We start from the raw sequence: 16,700 nt of genomic DNA on the forward strand, positions 1-16,700 counted from the left end.
CAGGGCATTTGTGAACAGAAAAATTGGACCCCTACTGGAAAATATTGTAGAAGATTATTTGTTCTTGAACAAATTCCAACAGAGGGAATATTTTGTACACATGAAACAATTGGAATCGAACCTTTTCTTCCTTAATTTTTCTTCTTTTCTATATGTCGACATCTGAATTCTAAAAAGCTTTTGCCCATGCGGGACTGTAACAACGTCATACATCAAAATAATTGCTTTTGATGACTTAAGGACACTTTAAAATTATGTGATGGAAAACTAAGTAAAGGGCGTGACACATGACCCACAAACCAAGCATGCCTTTGGATGTCACCAATAACCAGCATGAACTATCAAGGCCCCAAAAATCTTTAAAAAAATGACACCAATATTTAAACATGTAACATTGCAAGTACTTCAACACGTAAGTAATTTTTAACAATTAATAAAGATTCTATTTAGGTTGTACTGAACTTTCACTTAATCACATTGCAAATAAATACATACCATAACATAAATTCGAAGCATTTTAACTCTAAATTTTAAAGTTGTGTGGTGTCATTTTTAATATGGTAGCAAATATGCGCTTAGTTAAGTGTGTTAAAGCCGACGCGCTCCTTATTTTATTTATTTTTGGTCGAAATAATATTTTCCATCTTGAAACATCAAGGAAAATTAAGCCTTCAGCTTTTGACAAGAAAGTAGTCATTTTTGAAGGGAATAATAGAAAAATCAAATTCAAGAATAGTGAGCTGTTGTTTAGTCAACACGTTGGACTGGGAACTGTCTGATTAATCGTCATCAACGGCTACAAATACGCCGGGTGTTCCAAAACTCTGTACTAGTATCTTAAAACCCAATACTAATATGGCCAGCTCTGCCTCCATTTCAAGGCCCAGGTTCCGCTGCTTCGACCCGACTAACTCTTACCCTGCGACTCCAGATCACCCCCGCTACTTCTCCTCCGCCGTTTCTCCCAGCTCCAGCTCCAGTTCCAGTTCTCCCAGAGAGAACGGCTTCAGGGACAAGATGGCAATTTCCAACAACTCCGAGCCCAAAATCGTCACCGGCGAGGGTGGCTACGTTCTCGAAGATGTTCCTCACTTGGTTGATTACATCCCTGACCTCCCTGTAAGTCTGCAACTCTCCTTCTCTCTCTTCTGCTTCAGAAAACAGAGGAAATTGTGTTATCAGTGTGTAGTTATATATTTTGATTTTTGATCAAGTTACTGTAACTGCTAAAACACATGTGGTCTTCTTCTTCTTCTTCCTTGGGCTTGTAATTTCTGCAAGTTCAGTGTTGCGGTGGGGGGTTGCTTTTTGGCCATAGTAGGTGTCAGCCAAAACGAAGCTTTTTGAGATGACTGTCTGTGAAGTCAGTGCAAAAACCTGTGATCTTCTTTTGTTCTTTTCAGAATTGCGTTTTAACTTATGTTAATTTCTTGAGTTTTTGCCGCCTCAGCACACGGAATTGGTGTACTGGTTTTTTTTTTTTGGGAAATTATATATAAAATATATAAATGGTTATTATTAATATTTTAGTGGTCTAGAATCGGATGGAAAAGTAAAGAAATTTAATTATTATTATTAATCCCAAGTTCTATGAGGTTTTTAAAAATATTAAATTTGATAAGAAATGGGAATTGAATAATTTATTTGATCATATGCTAGGACAAAAGGAAAAACCTTTCATATGTTCTGTGCTTCTTAAAATTACTCCGATGAGAGATTTATTTTATTTTTCATTTTAATAACAGTTTTCTTGTTTGCTGCTAGAGGAAAGGATATCTGTCTGACTGACAGTTTTACCTTCCTGATGATATCTTGCAGACATACCTCAATCCATTACAAAACAACCCTTCCTATTCAGTTGTTAAGTAAGTTTGGCTCTTTCAGTTCCTTGCTTCACAGAAAATGCATGTGATGTCACTCATTCAATTGTGATCTTGATAATTCACAAATTGATCTTGTGTTGGCCAGGCAGTATTTCGTTAATGCGGATGATACTGTTGCCCAAAAGGTGAGTAATATTCAGTGCTTGCTGTATTAATTGTGTATTTATTTTTCTAATATATATCTTATACAAATTACTAGTGATATGAAAATTGTAATATCTTACAATTTCAGGCTTCACAGTTGTATAAAAGCTTAGACACTAGGTTTGTGCATGTCTTCTAATTCCATAATGTTCTTCTTTGTGTAGATTGTTGTTCATAAGGATAGCCCAAGAGGGACACACTTTCGGCGCTCTGGACCACGTCAGAAGGTTTTACATTCCTAGTTTTTTCATATATTTATTGTTCTTGTATTTATGTATTCTAGTCAAATGACATGCCATTGAATATTTTTCAGGTATATTTCGAATCAGATGAAGTGCATGCATGTATTGTGACATGTGGTGGCCTATGTCCAGGCCTGAATACTGTTATTAGAGAACTAGTATGTGGGTTAAACCACATGTATCATGTCAAAAGAATTCTTGGAATAGAGGTAAGTAAAGGCATATTTGACGTACATTCAAATACATTCTAAATCTTCATTATCATATTTCAAAATAGGAGAAAATAAAATGCTAAAGATGCATGAAAAATGGACTTTAGTAATGAATCATTTCTTTCCCTCACTTTTCATACTATTTGAGGTAAAAATAACATGCTATAATTTAATTGTGGCCTATCAGTTGATATAATTTTTTTAAATGAAAAATTAAAAAACTCAGTTCATTATAATCTTTTCTCATGCATGCTTGAACAATATCATGAACTAAGGAAGTAATTTTCTACATGTAGGGTGGATACAGAGGTTTTTATGCCAGAAATACAGTCCCCTTAACACCAAAGGTTGTGAATGACATCCACAAACGTGGTGGTACCATCCTTGGGACATCACGAGGGGGCCATGATACGTCTAAGATTGTGGACAGCATTCAGGACAGAGGAATCAATCAGGTTGGTATTGTCTGCATATGTTTCAGATTTCAGTTATGAGGACTTTGATTTATTCAACAACTTTTGTGCATATACTAACGTATGTTTATGCTTGCTAGGTTTATGTAATTGGAGGAGATGGAACTCAGAAAGGAGCTGCGGTGATTTTTGAGGTAATGCAGTTTGATGTGACACTACGAGCAGTGATCTCTAGTGCTTCCTGGGAAAAAGTAGTTTGGAAGATTTAACAATCTTGAGAGTATTGGGCAACAATATGGGATGTTAAAATAAGTGACTCGAGGACAATGTTTAGTTACTCACTTACCACTATTTAATGCAGGAAATCAGGAGGCGTAGCCTCAAAGTTGCAGTGGCAGGAATTCCAAAAACCATTGATAATGACATTCCGGTACTCCTAATTCCATGCATGACTGATCTGATGCATTTAATTTAACACTGGCATTCACTCTTCGAAACAGTCTTAATTTTGGATTCCATGCTTACTTTTATTCAGGTTATAGACAAGTCCTTTGGTTTTGACTCTGCTGTTGAGGAGGCTCAACGAGCCATAAATGCAGCTCATGTTGAAGCCGAAAGCGTTGAGAATGGTATTGGCGTTGTCAAGTTAATGGGCCGCTACAGTGGTAAGTATCAATCCTCTATATAATCTTAAAGTTGCTTAGTTTTAGAGCATGTTGCAGAAGATAATCTGAAAATTGGCTCACAATGTGGTGTTATGCCACCGGATGTTATCTTATTTATCCATTTCACGTGTAATGGCTGTACCATCTGCATATCAACTAGATATGAGTATCATACAATTTAGTATGAATTAGTTTCAATTTCCGTTGTTATTGAATATGGGATCTGCTGCAATAATGGGAAATATTTCTGCATATACGCACAAATCGGTCGACAATATCAAAATCTGATTGAATCCACCCAGGTGGACTTACTAATAGGATATCCATTGATGAGACTCGCGGTGTATGCTAAAACAGTTGCTGTTTGCTTCTCCTTCTATGGATGGTGAGGGGGGAGATTTTGTCTAACACACTACTCTTTGAGACTCTATATATTATCTGGATTTCTGATTCCTGTAAATCATTGTTAATTCATTTCTGCCCATTGCAATATTTGTCTCTTTCTATACTATTTTTTCAGTGATGTTGTCCTTGATCCTTTTCACTTGTATTATTTCAAGACCTCTCTATGCATCCCTGTCATTCCAAGATGTTAATAAGATTTGGTTTGGGTTTATCTCATAGTCATTTACACTCCTAATACTTAGGTTGACTCTGATCAAATAAAAAATAAGAATTAGTAGCCTTGGAATAAGGTCTGTGTTTCTTTATTTACATCTATTCCTTTTTGTATCAGTCCAAATATATATATATATATATATATATATATATGTATGTATCTATTCCTTTTTGGTTTGGGTGTTATTGTGGTTATTAACAACCGATTCAAAATTTTCTGCAAATTATGAATACAAAGAAAGCCACTTTGGTAACCTAGTGTTAAGCTAATGTTCATGGGTGCTTGATGTTATGTAGCCTCCAAATATTCACGTTGTCCAACCAACAAGTGAAGTTCTTATCTAGTGTTATGTAGTTCATATTGTCAGATATAATTTTGTCATGCAGGATTCATAGCAATGTATGCTACTCTTGCCAGCCGAGATGTGGATTGTTGCTGATTCCAGAATCACCTTTTTATCTGGAAGGACCTGGTGGACTTTATGAATACATTGAAAAAAGGCTCAAGAGGATGGCCACATAGTTATAGTAGTAGCTGAAGGTGCAGGAGAAGTTCTTCTTTCTGAAAGCCTGCTTAAAGATGAGCAGGATGCTTCAGGAAATAAGCTTCTCCAAGATGTTGGCCTGTGGTTATCGCAGAATATTAAGGTATAGATGCCAATGTAAATTTCTATGACTGATGTTAGATAAGTTGTTCCCCACGCCTTGTTTGTGTAATTCTCTAGTTTCGTTAGTCTTTATATGTTGTAAGCATGTCGATTCTGAAACATAGTATCTACAATAACCCTATCACCCGTAAGAAAACACAGGGACTGGAGAAGATTGTGTCTAGCAGCCAAACATTTTTAAGCTCAAGCTATTGGTCATAAATATCTTTTCTCAAATCCTTAAATAATATCATAGAGAGACAAATAAAGTCAGTTCCCTACAAGTCCTTTTTCTTAGTAAGCAATAGAGTAGTCCTAGTATCACCAGAAGATATTGCCTAGAGGATTTGCTGGCATCCTTGGTGACATTCCAAAATTTCAAGGTTTTACAGAACAGGCAAAAAGAAATATGGTCTGTTTTTTTAATTAAATTGGACATCATTTGTGGTATTTTATTGTTTTATTTTGTCCAGAGCATTTTGGAGTGACTTGATAAGAGGCATGCCACTTCTTACTATATGTATTGATTATGTTCTTGTAGGACCACTTCTCGAAACGGAGAAATATGAATATAACTCTCAAATACATAGGTTCGTTCTTCTGGAACAGTGCCTTTTTTTGGGGACTGAAATATTGTCTTTTTATTGTTTGATTCTGTGCATGTGTAGCCTTGTGGAACAAATTATATAACCCAACAATTCTTGTGCATGCCTGCAGATCCCACTTACATGATCCGTGCTATTCCAGGCAATGCATCTGATAATGTATATTGCACCCTTCTTGCTCACAGTGCCATTCATGGTGCGATGGCAGGATACACAGGCTTCACTGTTGGGCCTGTTAATGGAAGACATGCTTATATTCCATTCTGTGTAAGTTATATGTTATTCTTGGTTTAATTAGCTATCTCAATAAAAGAAAGGAGCATACGATTCAGAAGTGGGGATCTCTTTGCATGTATATAAACATGGTAAATTTTTTGCATGGCATTCTAGATTGGTGCTTCTTGTCTACATGATACATAAGTTCCGACCATCTCAGACAACAATGTGACTTATAGGGATAGATCTTGAGCATCTACCTTTCCCCTGAACAAACTAATGGACCATTAGGACAGGAAATATGATGCAAGTAGTACAAGAATATCTGCAGAAAATAGAATTCACATCATTTGGGGTATCCGGCTACTGCTGTATATTGTAATTCTTGTGTTTGAGTTGTTTGTATAAGTTGCTTATTTCTTGAATGTGTAGCGTGTGACCGAGAGGCAGAACAAGGTTGTGATTACTGACAGAATGTGGGCACGGTTATTATCATCAACCAATCAGCCAAGCTTCTTGGATCCTAAAGTGGTCGCCAAAAAGGTCGCCGAAACGAAGAAAGAGGATACAGAAGCTGAAGCCCAACTGATAGAGGGGGAAAACCATATTGAAGCAACTGCAGCGTCTGACCCAAAGGACTGCAGCGTCTGACCCAAAGGAGTAGGAAAAAAGACCAACAAGCAGCTTATTTGGCAAAATCAAAGATCGTTGTGTTTGCTGTTCCCTTTTCAATTTCGCTCCATCTCTGCTTCCCAGTTTGATATGGTTTATTTTCTTACAAGAGCACCCAAACCCGGTGGTGTTTCAGGTTTCAGTGTTTATATGTTGATGTATGAAGTTGTGTGTGTTCATTGGTGAAAAGAATTAAATTTGAGTTTTCCCCGGCAATTATGAGTCGACGTTTTCCCCCAACCAAGGGTTTTTTAAGAGTTCAATTTAAACCTCATACTTCTCTTTGTTCAACTTGTATTCTAAGTTCTCAACTTCTGATTCAAATTTTCACAATTTTAAGAACTACTATTTTCCTGAACTACTCCTAAATACACACCCGTTATTAAAAAATAAAAATAAAAAACTCATCAATCTCACACTTTACACTCGATGCCTTGTTATTTTGCTCCTCACTACTCTAAGTTCATACTAGCCACACATTACTAAAAGAGAGAATAAAAAAAAACACTTGTTGTCAAATGTGTTTGTGAAGAGAAGATGGTAGTGTAGGGTTTGTGATGAGAAGATGAGAGTAGTAGGTTTCTTGGATTGAAAGATGAGTAATCTAGCAATAAGAGTTTGTGTTTTTCTTAAACTTAATATGAAGAGTGGTTTAGTGTTTTTCTTGAACTTTATATGAAGAGTGGTGAGGTGTGTGTATAGATGTATTATAGTTAAGTATTAAATTGGATGATCTTTTTTGTTTTTTTACACAATAATAAAACTTAAGAGCTTAATAATGTAAGTATTGAAGTGAACAAAGAAAAGTGTGGAGTTTAAATATAAAAAAAACTCTTTTTTATTATTATTTCATAATAAATTATTAAATCCAAACCCTTTGGAGTCGAAACGAGTAAATATCAGTAAAACCCAAAAACTACACAAATTTGGTATTAGCTGCTTTTGCTTTCCAGGAAAAAAAAATCTTTCCTGACAATTCTTCTATTTCATGTCAAGTGTACAACTACATTATAGAGCTCGTAAAAGAAAACAGCATAATATGTGATTTGATGCAATATAAGCAAGAAACAAGCAGAAAACAAGCACTCAACAAAATACTAGCAATAGAGTTGCCATAACAATTTTGCCTCACAATATGCAATGTTGTTTTTCTCACAGCAACTGGAGTTAAAGACCATAATAACTACATTCTCTTTGAGGCATCCAAAATGAGAAAGAAGATGCATCCGTCATGCCCTAAAGGACCGGGCGCACCGATTGCTATGACAAGCAACTCTAAGCACATCAACCTACAGCTTTTACATATTATGTACAAAATCAAAATGATTTGATCTGCATCAGCATCATTTGAACACATTGCTGATGACCTCTTTCAGATCCTTGCAGCCTATGATTTTGATATCCTCAAAGCCTGGAGTTCCTTGAGATGTCTTGGCTGAATTTGGTACAATACACTTTTTGTAACCCAGTTTTGCCAGTGTGTGTATCCTTTTATCCATTTGAGGAACCTAACATAATAAAATTAATTGCCATCAAATAAAATTGCCTGAAAGAAAATAAAGGAGAAAGGGGGTTGGGGGTCAAATCTAGCAAATTATCTCCATATCTTATGTATTTGTGACTGTAGAAGAAACACTGCACTATGTTGTCAGCTTGTAACTTCCTGGAAGACGAATTTAAAAGCAACATTGTGATATTCAATGTTGTTTGTTCAGAGGTGTAATATTTGATAGGTTGGTTGGGCCTGCTCCATTTCATGAAACATAATTACTTTATTAAGATCCGAGTGAACAAGTTAAAAGGGTACATTCACAGTGAACAAGTTAAAACATCCGAGTTCGGATGGCAAGTAAGAAGACTAGGTCTTATTATCTCACATGCAACTCAAGGCTATAACAATAATAATCATACAAGATCTGAACCACAACATATCCAAAATAGGAAGCTGATCTTCTCATAATTCAACCTAAAAACCAATATTACTATTCAGAACCCTGTGGTAAAATCTGTTGTATCTGAAATGCTGTTATATACTTCAATTTTAAGGAAATCTAAGAGCAATGGTGAAATAACATTGAAATGATATGCTTACCTGGCGAAGTTCACCACCAAGTCCAATTTCACCAATGAATGCAATACTATTGGGAATAGGGAACTCCAAGAAACTGAAGAGTACGGACAAGAAACGCATGTGGTAAATAAAATATTTAACTGAAGGGACATTGTAAAAAAAGTAGTAGGTGGTAAATGCAATACAAAGACAAAAGTTCTAAAGTTCTTTTCTGTTACTGATATAGCCACACATTATGCGTAATACAACACCAAAGCTGGAAAAGATATAACCATACTAAATGTCTAAAATAAAAAATGCACAGGGGAGGAAAACAAAAAGGTAAATGCCATCTAGTTATATAAACATGTTTGATTAGTAGAAAGGGTAATAGTATGCATGCCTGCTGCAAATTGCTGCTGCTATTGCAAGATCCCCAGCAGTGTCTTTCAGGAATACCCCACTAACAACATTTAAGAAGATGGCCTAACATGATAAAGCAACTTTCTTATTAAGAAGAAAACGATAATGGAACAGAAAACTGACCAACAATAAATAAGACAGTCGTATAAGTGATAATGAAAATAAAGAACTTATTTAATCGGTAAATTCAAAATTCAATGAATTCATAGATAGAAAGGAGTCTGGCATGTAGGCTTTTTTCCCTATGACTCAACTTAACAATCAAAAGATTTCTGTTTGCACAATATGAGAAAACTTCATTTACCATATTTAACACTATTCCTCAGTGTAAGTTTTTAGTATCACTTTCTTTGCTAATTACCGACATGGACATGGCCACAAGTGTCCACATGTTTCACTGTATTTTACACAAGCAAGGTGGCAATAATGATGTAAACTGGCCTCGTCTTTGACTAATAAATTTTAGCCATAATATCTCTAAATGATTTTTCAAATTCTCATGCCTTTCACAATGTTCTGAATCATTTCTTATTGTATAAATATTTCAAACCTGGAGAAAAACTTTAGATATTCTTAAATTCAAAGATATAAAATCAACTTTATAAACCAAGAATTATCATAAGATTTTACTTACATTCTCCTGGAGCTTTAGACCAGCTTGCTTTGCAAGTACCTAAAACATATAAGAGATTAAATGACAACTCGCTTTTCATCAAACTTAGACTTAGTGCAAATGAAGTAGGATGACAAGGGCATTATAGTTTTTCTTTGTTCTTTTTTATTTTAAGAGGAGACATTATGCTCTTTCGTAAACTCTAAATATAAGGAATCTGCAATGAGATCAGGATAAACCGTTCACCTTAAGCTCAAATTCAATCATAATACTGCCTTGACTAACATGAGCCATAGCACAGCAGTATCTTCATCTAAGGAATGGCATATAATCAATCGGGTGATGTAAATTGCTAATTTCTATTGCACCGTTGAAGTTTCTTGTGTATTGCTGTCTATGGCACAAATAATATAAATCGAAAATATACACAAACTTTAAAATTACTCACAGAAATAATCATGGAAGCTCTACTTGGTGGAACCCCATTAACTTGCCGGGCGCTTGGTGATTCGGATACACATAATGCCTACATAAAATTTATGAAAGTTGGTCAAATGTCAAATGATTTGTTTGAGAACGCAATTACAAGCAAGACAAAATGCAGAGGACATACAATACTAATATTCATTTAGTTGCTTAGTGCAATTCCAGGAAAATCCGAGATATGGGTCCAACCCAAAAATTATTTAGAACATAGTATATATCTAACCTATCTCACTGCCTCTAAGAAATACTGAGGAACCCTCCTGATTGAGCAGAGTAGTTGACTAAATTGGATATAATGATGGCAGTAGAAGAATGTCGAGAATTTGACATCTGACATCCGGCATTCTAAACCTTGCATCTTAATATAAGGATAGTAAGGCTTTCCACACAGTGCCAACTGATTTTAAATTGGATGGTCCAACTTTAACACAGCGCAGGCAATAAGTTCACGTGTTAGGCATCATCAGCTACACATGCTCCAAATGTGAGGCTCTCCATGTGTTTGCTCAATCCGGCCACACATGAGGAGCATGTTGAGAATATAAAATCCCAAACCATACGTCTTCTACCCCTTGAATCTCAGTTTAAGAACCATAGAGCATCTGTAACCATTTCCAATTGGTTAGATTAGATGATCTAACTTCAACAAAGAACAAGACATCTACTACTGTCCTCGGCCCCAAGGAATAAAAAGGAAATAGAAGTATTCTATCATAATTATCTTCAAGTTCATGCTAAATAATTTAATGACGGACGATAAATTTCACTGATTTAATCTGATCCATAAAGGACAAACAATTGCTTAATTAAAATGTTCAAAAATGACTCAAAAGGAAATAATAAGTATGAAAGTGAATAAGTAACCTGAATCTCAATGAGAAAAGTACGAGATCCATCCATTATTACAGCAACGGCTAAACCAGCTAAATACTCTGAATCTGAGTATTGCTCAGACAGAAACATCTCACTGGGGTTTGAAACAGCTTGCAGTCCTGATTGTGACATTTCAAATACTCCAAGCTGAGAGCAAAGGAAAAAGAATCCTTCAGTAACACGGATTAAGAGGCGATTACTATAAACATTTATATATGTAGAAGCCAAAATTTATAATTACATAAGCTTGTCCAGTTGAAAATTAGTTTCATCCAAGTCACAAAGAAGATACAATAATATGCATCTTATCTAACCCTGGTTAAGCTCTTCGGCATTTATAGCCAAGGCGAAAAACTGCATGGATCAAGGTACAATGACTTGAACGGTAAAGGTATAGTTCCTTCTCTCAAAAGTCAAGAACTGAGCCCAAGAATGCCACACCTCATCCAGCTATAGAGTAGATGGTTAAATAGAAGGAAAACAGAAGTCACCTCAAAGGAAGAGTTTTACAAAAATAGAACAGCGCACAATTCCAAGACCCAACATGTTTGATCATTCTCCTCAGATCTCCTAGTCTTTTTTTTTCTTTTTTCTTTTTTTTCTAACTTTAGACAAATAGTTCGGATCAGCTTTGTTGAGCTGATCATAATAAGGAAAGTCGATATAAAAACTTTCAGCAGGTGATCACTATAAGGAAAATAAATATAAAAAGTTTCAGGTTTTAAAAAGAAAAAGAAAATCACACAAGCTTTAGCTCAGAAAATTCGAAAAACGGAGAAAAACAAAAAACAAGAAACATTAACTAGGACAATAGATTAGATAAGTTGACAAGATAAACAAATTTAAGGAACCAAAAAATGTTAAAAATGCAAAGACGAATAGAAATTAAATTAATAAAATAAATAAACATTACAAATAGCTAGATCAATGATCCATGTGGCTAATTAATTGACAAGATAAACGTACCCAAAATTAAATTAATAAAACAAATAACTATTACAAATAGATCAATGATCCATGTGGCTAATAAGGGAAAAATAAATGTATGGATAAAGAAAGATGCAGCCTGAGTACCATTGTGTACCTCATCAGTTGATCCAAAACGATTCTTCACAGATCGAAGTAAACGATGGGCTGAACTCTTTTCCCCCTGAGAAGAGATACATTGGGATTTAATGGATAATTTACTACCACATGAGAAGAAAAAAAATTCAACAATCCAGTAAAAACAATCTAACAAGGTACCAACTTCCATATATAGCACGACATCAACAATATGCTCCAAGACACGAGGTCCAGCAATATCTCCAGATTTTGTTACGTGCCCAATCTGGATATGCAAAAAATAAATAAATAAAAGGAGCAAGAACAAAAGACTGCTACGTTCCTTAACCTTCAATAAAAATGAAAATAAAAAGAATTCTATTATCTTTTACAGACCATCATGGAATTTAGAAAATGGAAGTCCTGATTTTGACAGTCCATCCCTTTTTAAGAACAGATAAATAAATGCAGAATAAAACTTCTGTTGAAGCTTCTAATCTCTAGGATAAATCCTAGTCTTCACTGACCTAATCCAATTTACGAATTCTGAACTAATAAAATGCAAGTAAATACGTGAACAATCAGAGTTTGGACAGTGTATCCTCACCAAAAGAACAGGGACGTTAGTCTTCTTTGCAAAACGTAGCAAGGCTTGTGTGCATTCTTTCACCTGACACAGAATAATGCAAATATTCACAAAGGTTACTAAGAAACAAGTTATCTAATAAAGAATTTGCTTCACACTATGTCGTCCCTTCCATCTTCCCCAAAGGTGTTGAAGCAACCTATGAAGATCAGATGTGTAGAAGCTTCATATTATGCTGGGCGGTATGTTATGGTAAAAGTTCTAACCTGCATGATCCCTCCAGCACTTCCAGCAACTCCTTGTAAATAAACTGTTTGAATTGAATCGATGATTAACGCCTGAGGGTTGAGAGACTGAATTTTCTCTAATATATCCTGAAAAAGGTACGTGCATCAATCCTTCAGATTTATCCGCAATATTCCAGATTAGGACAATAAAGCAACACATTCCAGTACACAAAGTCATGATCAGATCAGTATGGAGTGTGGATGTGCACATATGTTTGCAATACATTTAATAGAATTATTTCGATTGACGTATCAAAAAGGACATGTTTATCAGCCATTAGATCATTTATGGACGAGTGACTGAAATCTACTAAGATGCATCTCATCCTCTCCATATGTCAACAGTCCAAATCTGATGTAATGTATCTGATATAATGGTTGATAAATAGATCCTTGTCTAAGGATCATACTAGAGAGTTAAGCAAATTTAATATACATGAGAGACAGAGAGAGTTGCACGAAAAACATTACAAATAGGCTATTTAAGCACATGATTATATCTAGTTAATGCATCTAAGTAGTTACAGGGGAATGGCATTCTATAGTTTCCAATGACACTAAGGTCGTACTTTATATAAACCATTTAGGGTTATGATTAATGCATCTTATTTTCCCCCTATTTCCTAAACATGATATCAGTGCAATCCTAATAAGTCCTTACAATTGCAACCTCCCAGTTTATGTTGAATTCCACGAGTTGGGCTCTCAAGTGATGGAGTCCTGATGGCCTAACCATTCGGAAATAGTGATACACCAAATAAACTGTATCAATTTTATTTTACCACATGCTTAACTTAAAAAACAAATTGGTAGCTGCAGTCCTACTTCTTGATGTATATTTATTTAAATTGGTAGGTGAACCAGCCTTTGACCATTGGGTATAATCGCGAAACTTGCATTAAGTTCACATGAGACTGATTAAAATCTAGTGGTAAAGTAAACAAACAAAAAGGAATTCTGGACAGCACGTCAGATATCACAATAACACGGTCTTACTTATCTCAAGTTTAATAAGGGTAATGTAAAAGGCAAAGACAAGATTCAGTCAGCACAAGCCCAGAACTAAGCACCTCAATATCAGTGCTTGAGTACAAGAAAAGATCCTCTGTTTCAATCTTCATACGGTCAGCTCTGCTTCCAATTTGCTGAACACTCTGCCACCAGACATCAATGTGAATTAACCTACATGTCATAGCCTAAAGTTATAAGCAAAATGACACATCATGGTGAAACCAAAATTTTTCAGCACTGTAATTTGGAGATTAATATCTGCCCAGAAACCCAAGACATTTTAGGCTTCTCAACCACCAAAATTAAATAATTCAAGCTCTACTATAAAAGCCTTTTAGCCATATTTTCCACAAAATGGGTCAACAACAGACTTTTTCCTAATTGAAAAAGAACTATTCGACACTTAAATGCATTTACCTTTCAGATAAGAATTCAACAAAACTTTACAAGTTTCCTATATTCATAGGAATCAACGGGAGAAAGTTAAATTAATCAAGTTAAAGAAAGTACCTAAAAACTAGAATACAAAAAAAGTTTCATTTTTATGCACCATTTATGGGCCTGCTAACGAACAAATAAAATGATATGCTTGACAAGAATTAGATAGTAGGAAAGTCAAGCATCAATGAAGCTTTAAAGCAGGCATGCTGATTTGCCAATACCAGGCTTAAGAAAATGCTAACCTCTTCACCGGAGACATACACAACAGGGGCTGCTTTACCAAGCTCATGCCCTTCAGCTATTAGTGAAGCCATCTTCCAGTGTAAAAGTATGGGTTGACATGAAAACAGAACCACAAATAGAGAAGAAGATAATGATAGTCAACACGATGAACAAACATTGAGAACATGAAAAATATCCTCAGCAACACCAATAAATAAATTTATAAATACAATGCAAATGTAAATCTCAATCTTCACAACAACTTGCTACCTGCAACACGAGTGTACTCTTGCCAACACCAGGATCACCACCGACCAAAACCAATGAACCTTAAAAAACAGAAAGAAGCACTGTTAAAATGTTGAATTTTCCTTTTCAACCACCAGGAACAGCAACTTTAAATTAAATACTAAAAGCTTCTGGAAGGAGCAACTGAAAACCTAGGTCTTAACAAGCCAAAGTACTGGACAGAAGAATTCATATTTCATCTAAACAGCTGGGGCAGAGGAATGGTGAGTAATATATCTCTTATTCATAACACAGACTCCACCACCCACCAGCTGAAAAAAAATATGTATCAGTTCAAATTTTAAAGATGGTTTCTTAAGCCACTGTGAACGCAACATACCACACAGTAGAGTTTAAACTAACTCAATGGTCGGTAAAGCAATCTAACAGGTCTAAGCTCATAAATGTTCAGCATAGTCAAGAAGAGTAGGAGGACAAACAATTAGCTTTCATAGTTAATACTTTTTTAATAGGAGCTTTCAGAGTAAAGAACGAAAAAACACACACACACACACACACACAATATGACCAAACCTCGTACAAGACCACCACCAAGCACTCTTTCAACTTCACTTCCAAAGATTCCAGGCCTAAATATTAACCAGACAAACATACACAATTATGAAAACGTTTTTCCAACTTATTTAGGATCCAAACATTGTTTTAAAGAGCAAAAACAAAAAACAGATAGGAACTTACAGAGGAATGCGCCTGTCTATCACAGTCATTCCCTGGTTCACATCAGCCAACCGCATTGGCCCACCCTCCCCGGCCTCCTTCCCCATCCATGACCGCACCGCCTTCTCCGAAACCTGAAACCCACTAACCTTACCCCCATCAGCATCTTCAACACTCTCCGAAAACCTCTTCACCGTGCCCATTGCATGACAAGACCGGCAAGCACCCCACCACTGCCCATATGTCTCCCCACAACTCGAGCAAACCCAGCAAGTTTTGACCTTCCCCCCCTTCTTATTACTCCTCGTCATTTCCCTATAATTCCCAGTTCCTGAATTGGCCTTCTTCACATTCCTATGAGTCTTATCCCTCTCAGACTCCTCGACCCCATTTCTCAAACTCGATAAGCCCTTTTGGGTTTCATTCTCGCTTTCACTTTCACTTTCACTTTCACGTCTTGGTTCTTGTACATCACTACTTTTGTTTGCGACTCTTGGGGTCACCAATGTTTGCGAGGCAGGTCCAAAAACAGACCAAACGCGACGAATTTCTCCACTGGAGCTTGAATTTGTCTCGGTTTTCAGAGAATCGGTGACAGTGCTCGGTTCTTCGGGGCGTCGGAGACGGCATGTGGAGTGAAAATGGCGGGCGAAGTTAGGGTTTTGGAGGGACTGTAAGTGGGTGAGAGATGGCTTGGAGAGGGATTTGTGAGTGGTGGGATTAAGGAGTTTGTGGGTGTAAATGGCTCTGAGAGCTCTCATGTCTGATACTGGCATGGAGAGTCGAAGAGAGTGGAGCAGAACTCTGTGGTCGAGTTTTCAGGGTTTTAGTTGAAATGTAAGAACCCGCGAAGTGGAAATGACAGGGTTTTAGGCCCAGATTTGTGTTGGTCTACTTTTGTTTGGGCTTTGCCTCCACTTCACCCAACAACAAAAAAAGTCGGAAATTTTAAAAAATACAAAACTTCTTTTGAGTCTCTCAAATAATCTTATTTGAATGACACTCTTATAATTGTAGGGCTCACTCTGCATTATATTTTATTAATCCAAACCATCTATTTTGTATATATTCATTCAAAAATCTCTATAAAATATCACTTGAATCCAATATCATTTGAGCACTCAATTAATTTATTGAAATTTAAGTATTTTCTTAAAGAACCGTGTTCATTGATTTTGTTAATCTCAGTTAGATGCCTTAATGATTTTCAATTTTCATAATTTTTTGCAATAATGAATCTCTGAATGAATATATGAAAATAGATGGTTTGGATCATTGAATTTGTTTTTGTAGAGGAACTTAAATGGTATCTCTCAAATAAAATTATTTGAAGAATCCCTCAAATATATATATATATAATAGAATAACTCTACTTTTACCA

At 35.8% G+C, this 16,700-nt stretch overlaps 1 protein-coding gene and 1 pseudogene across 4 annotated transcripts; one reads left to right on the forward strand and one right to left on the reverse strand.

Annotated features, from left to right (window-relative positions):
- Positions 1–833: 833 nt before the first annotated feature.
- Positions 834–6,608, forward strand: LOC103327814 (ATP-dependent 6-phosphofructokinase 6-like; annotated as a pseudogene). The gene is made up of 13 exons (XR_001677753.2): positions 834–1,119; positions 1,819–1,865; positions 1,969–2,008; positions 2,192–2,254; positions 2,341–2,478; positions 2,778–2,936; positions 3,035–3,088; positions 3,256–3,324; positions 3,430–3,559; positions 4,565–4,825; positions 5,366–5,414; positions 5,542–5,696; positions 6,078–6,608. The product of XR_001677753.2 is annotated as an ATP-dependent 6-phosphofructokinase 6-like (transcript).
- Positions 6,609–7,403: 795 nt separating this feature from the next.
- Positions 7,404–16,149, reverse strand: LOC103327813 (DNA repair protein RadA-like protein). 3 transcript variants are annotated; one of them, XM_008230177.3, is made up of 15 exons: positions 15,341–16,146; positions 15,176–15,231; positions 14,624–14,682; positions 14,374–14,445; positions 13,750–13,833; positions 12,659–12,766; positions 12,414–12,476; positions 12,012–12,092; positions 11,847–11,912; positions 10,754–10,909; positions 9,852–9,929; positions 9,425–9,463; positions 8,771–8,853; positions 8,410–8,482; positions 7,404–7,825 (listed from the first exon to the last, which is right to left on the reverse strand). In XM_008230177.3, the coding sequence occupies exons 1-15, from the start codon at positions 16,093–16,095 to the stop codon at positions 7,661–7,663; spliced, it is 1,938 nt and encodes a 645-aa protein (XP_008228399.2). In that variant the 5' UTR covers positions 16,096–16,146; the 3' UTR covers positions 7,404–7,660. The 3 variants fall into 3 exon arrangements, with proteins under 3 accessions (XP_008228399.2, XP_088907228.1, XP_088907229.1); XM_089051103.1 differs by lacking the exon at positions 7,404–7,825 and adding an exon at positions 7,893–8,061 and having other exon boundaries at positions 15,341–16,149; XM_089051102.1 differs by lacking the exon at positions 13,750–13,833 and having other exon boundaries at positions 15,341–16,147.
- Between the last annotated feature and the right edge of the window lie 551 nt (positions 16,150–16,700).

This window comes from Prunus mume, linkage group LG4 (genome assembly GCF_029339155.1).
Source record: "Prunus mume cultivar Tortuosa linkage group LG4, ASM2933915v1, whole genome shotgun sequence".
NCBI classification, from domain to species: Eukaryota; Viridiplantae; Streptophyta; class Magnoliopsida; order Rosales; family Rosaceae; genus Prunus; species Prunus mume.